General features: G+C 45.0%; 1 protein-coding gene across 1 annotated transcript; it reads left to right on the forward strand.

Annotated features, from left to right (window-relative positions):
* Positions 1-627: 627 nt before the first annotated feature.
* Positions 628-2,825, forward strand: LOC102704095 (bidirectional sugar transporter SWEET6b). The gene is made up of 4 exons (XM_006644284.3): positions 628-844; positions 958-1,174; positions 1,283-1,444; positions 2,343-2,825. Exons 1-4 carry the CDS (start codon positions 765-767, stop codon positions 2,646-2,648), a joined length of 765 nt encoding a protein of 254 aa, XP_006644347.1. The 5' UTR covers positions 628-764; the 3' UTR covers positions 2,649-2,825.
* Positions 2,826-4,510: the final 1,685 nt, after the last annotated feature.

A 4,510-nucleotide genomic window follows, 5' to 3' on the forward strand; every position in this document is an offset into this window, starting at 1 on the left:
TGGATCATAGATTTTTTTTAATCCTTGTCAGATGTTTGGACGTTAATTAGGAGTATTAAATATAGACTGATAACAAAACTAATTGTATAAATAAAAGCTATTTCATTAGATAAATTTCTTAAGCCTAATTAATCTAAGATTAGCAAATGTTTACTGTAGCATCACATTAGCTAATCATGGACTAATTAGGCTAAATAGATTCGTCTCGTCAAATAGTCCAGAGTACTAATAAACATGAGTAGTCCATGATTAGCTAATGTGATGCTACAGTAAACATTTACTAATTGTGAATTAATTAGGCTTAAAAAATTGTCTAATGAAATAACATTTATTTATGCAATTAGTTTGGTTATCGATCTATATTTAATCCTCCTAATTAATATTCAACCATACGTTATGACAACGGACTAAAAAAAGTCTCTTGGATCCAAACAGTGACTTAGTCCTATGTGATGGCACGAAAGTTCCGCTGTGAACAAATTAAATTAGTCCTATCCACTAACGAGATAAAAAAAAAAAACGAGATCTCGGGGGAGTTCAGTGCGGGTACGTCGGGGGAGTTCGGTGCGGGTACGTGCCAAGCCTGTAGTACCCTGTACGCCGTAGTGCCGTACGTGCCTATATAAAACCGCGGCTTTCGTTGCGCTCGATCGCAACGTACTAATCCCACCAACAGCAGAGGAGGAGCATCGCATCTGCTCCCTCTCTCTCTCTCGCTTCCTCCCCGTCGACGAGTGATCGGTCCGTCCGGCCGGGCCGGCAAGATGATCTCCCCTGACGCGGCGCGCAACGTGGTCGGCATCATCGGCAATGTCATCTCCTTCGGCCTCTTCCTCTCCCCCGTGTAAGGCTCGATCTAAGCCGATCGATCGTTTCTGCTGGATGGATCGAGGGAGGATTTTAGGGAGGTTTTCTTTCTGTTTCATGGATGCATGCGTACGTCTGTGCTGCGTGCAGGCCCACGTTCTGGAGGATCTGCAAGAGGAAGGACGTGGAGGAGTTCAAGGCGGACCCGTACCTGGCGACGCTGCTCAACTGCATGCTCTGGGTGTTCTACGGCCTCCCCATCGTCCACCCCAACAGCATCCTCGTCGTCACCATCAACGGCGTCGGCCTCGTCGTCGAGGGCATCTACCTCATCATCTTCTTCCTCTACTCCCCCAACAAGAAGCGCGTACGCACGCATCCAATCTAGCCGATCGAGTGTTTATTGTTCGTTCGATCGATCGGTCGATCAGACTAACCCACCCACCCATGTCGATCGTGATGCGTATATATGCAGCTGAGGATGATGGCGGTGCTGGCCGTGGAGGCGGTGTTCATGGTGGCGGTGGTGCTGGGCGTGCTGATGGGCGCTCACACCCACGAGAAGCGCTCCATGATCGTCGGCATCCTCTGCGTCTTCTTCGGCTCCATCATGTACTTCTCCCCGCTCACCATCATGGTACGTCCTTCCTTCGTTCCATTGACCCTTTCATCTGATCTGTTCATGTTAATTCACTAACTACTTGCGCTTTTTTTTTCTGTCCTGTCCACAATCTTATTGCTTGGCTAAGTCTAGTAATGCAATCTTCACATTGATCCGTTAATTAGTAACACTGTTGATCTTCACATCGATCCGGTAAGTATAGTAATTAAACCATCTTGGTGTGAGTTGCTGTCTCCCAACCCCGTGTGCTGTGGGTATTGACAATGACGGGATGATCTGTGCTTTCTTTTCCATCAGAAACGTGTGATCAGCTGATCAGCTCATGTGTCTCTGAATCTTAATCTCCTAGCTTTATATCCTATCAGGTAATTAAGGGGTTCGGTTTCAGCGGGCGTACGTGCTAGCTACGTTACGATTCATCGTTCGTTAACATGCACATGTGTCTCCGTTGTAGCCTGTGCTTTTTTTTTCCCTTTTTGCGAGCGACCTTAATTACCTTCCCCTGTGAAAGTTTGTCATTGATGATCACGTTGTCACCAAAGAAGGTCCGGTTCCCCTTTTTGCATGGTACTGCTCTCCAGGTCTAGAGCTGGCCATATCTGCTGCCAATGATCATACATAGCATCTCTGTTAATTATTTTGATTCTAATTATGTAATGCGATTCCATCGTTATTGTCAGGATCATTTATATCCTTTGGATATATCTTAGTAATCGATAGCGTTATCCACAACTTAATTTCAAAGCTAATTTTAGATGTTTCTCTTCTTCATAATTTATTTTTTATATTGGTTTTTAAACCACAAATAACGTAACATACACTAAAATTTTTTTATCTCTCAGTACTAGACGGTAAAATTGCTTATAACAATTTTGTCAATCTAACAATTTTGATTTTGGTGTGGTTCGTGTAGGGTAAAGTGATAAAGACGAAGAGCGTGGAGTACATGCCCTTCTTCCTGTCGCTGGTGTGCTTCCTCAACGGCGTGTGCTGGACGGCCTACGCGCTCATCCGCTTCGACCTCTACGTGACCATCCCCAACAGCCTCGGCGCCCTCTTCGGCGCCGTCCAGCTCATCCTCTACGCCTGCTACTACAAGAGCACCCCCAAGAAGCAGGCCACCAAGGACGTGGAGCTGCCCACCGTCGTCTCCGGCCCCGGCGCGGCGGCGGGAGCCAACGCCGCCGCCGGCAACATCTCCGTAACCGTCGAGCGATAAGGAGAGAGAGATTAAACAGGCTTTAGTAGCCAATAGCTTAATTAATCCGTTTCTAGCTCTTCTTTTTCGTCCCTTTCGGGTGTGAAACTGAGTGGTGGTTTTCAGGTCGATCTGAGTGAGACTAATAACTAATAAGTACCCCTAATTTTTAGTTTTATGAGACCGTTTGCTTATCTTTTTTACCGGCTATCGTTCCATTTGGTATATCTTATGGGTAAAATAGAGGAAGACCCATTGAATGGGCGTGAGCCGTCCGTTTTACTAGATCTAGTGGATGATATGTATTTCTACTGCACTTGGTAAATAATGTAGTATGCGTAGTAAAAGGGTATTTTTGGAACACAATTAATGGTATTGCTGTAAATACGTAGTTGATGGTTCTATGAGAGATGCCTCGGCGCCGACGTCGCTCCTCCTCTACAGTTTGGCTCCGTCACCACCAAACGTCCCCACGAGTTTGCCTATTCCACACCTTCGGCGACACCTCAACCTCTCAGCCAAGAAAGCCTCCCTGTTCGTCATCGCAGCCTCACCAGAGATGACCCCATTGAGAGGAACGTCGTTCCTCGCAGGATCACAGCATCACCAAGCATCCGTACCACACACCTCGCCAGGCCCGCACGCCATGGAGTGGTAGCGTCGGTCCATTCTTGTCATTCCCGAGCTGAAAAAATTGCCCTGTGCATGATGCTGTCATGTAGTGTACACCTTATTTGTTCTTCCTCACCTTTTCTACATTGGGAACGAACTCCTACAGCTTCCATATCCGCTCACCCATGCGCACACCGATGGACGGCCACAAGGCAGAAGCATATGCGCCGGCAGTTTATGGCTTCCCTAATTTCTTTCTTTCTAGGATTTGCTGATCATCTGGTAATCGAACACGAAGGCATTGGATTTTGGAGGAGTGGCATGTGCGTCAGAAACAATGAAGATGGGAGTCCCAGAAGTTGGTGGTAGACTACTGTAGGTAAATTAATCTGTTTTTGACAATGAAGGTAATGAGAGAAACTCATAAGTGTATATATGATGGCTGTCTCACCTCTCTGTTTGTCATAAATTAATCTTGTGTGTGGTTGGCATCAACGTGGGTGGTGTAGGCATGCCGATGGATTTGGATCTAATCCAAATTCACTCTAATTCATCTCTTTACTAGCTAGTCTACCAAACCAACTCATCCCAATTATTTTTCATTAGGATCCAATCCAAACCAATCTAACTTCAATTTTAGTTCAACCCACACCAAACCATTTAATTGAAATGATCCAACCCACTTTAGTAGAATTGATGCCCATTTGGTATATATAAACTCGGACCTAAAATTTTAAAACTCGCGTTCATACTATAAAAATCTATCAAATTTGACTGAAATTTGGTGGGATGATTTATTATGTATAAGAGCAACTTTGTGCAAAATTTTGATCAATTTCTACATGTAGGTCCCACGTATGACTATTCTCTTATCCATTAGCTACCTAATTAAAGAATCTATTTGCCCTCCATGGGTTAAATCCATTTAAAACCTAAAATCACCTAACCAAACCCAGTCCATACCAATCCATCTGTCTATATAACCCAACCCAATCCATTTAAAATAATAATCCATTTGCATCCAACCAAAGACAATCCAAATTAAAATCTAACTCATTTATTTTATTTCCATCCAACCCATTAGTAGACCTAAGATGGTGCATACAGTGGAGAGGCAGCGGCACCATATACGACCCATGAGGAGGGTGAGTATGATGGGAGCACACACGACGGCTAGGCGCGCGAGAAAGGGCCAGCGGCGATCGTAACTCCTCCGTCTACAGATCAGTCTACGCCGTGACTCCGGATAGCACGAGTACTATTGTACTTCC

Source organism: Oryza brachyantha, chromosome 1, assembly GCF_000231095.2.
Source record: "Oryza brachyantha chromosome 1, ObraRS2, whole genome shotgun sequence".
Lineage (NCBI taxonomy): Eukaryota > Viridiplantae > Streptophyta > Magnoliopsida > Poales > Poaceae > Oryza > Oryza brachyantha.

Excerpts from the sequence above, each read along its gene's own strand:
- LOC102704095 (XM_006644284.3), top strand. The coding sequence starts at position 765 with ATGATCTCCCCTGACGCGGCGCGCAACGTGGTCGGCATCATCGGCAAT. Across the intron at positions 1,175-1,282 it reads ACTCCCCCAACAAGAAGCGC|CTGAGGATGATGGCGGTGCT; the intron begins GTACGCACGCAT and ends GTATATATGCAG. Across the intron at positions 1,445-2,342 it reads TCTCCCCGCTCACCATCATG|GGTAAAGTGATAAAGACGAA; the intron begins GTACGTCCTTCC and ends TGGTTCGTGTAG.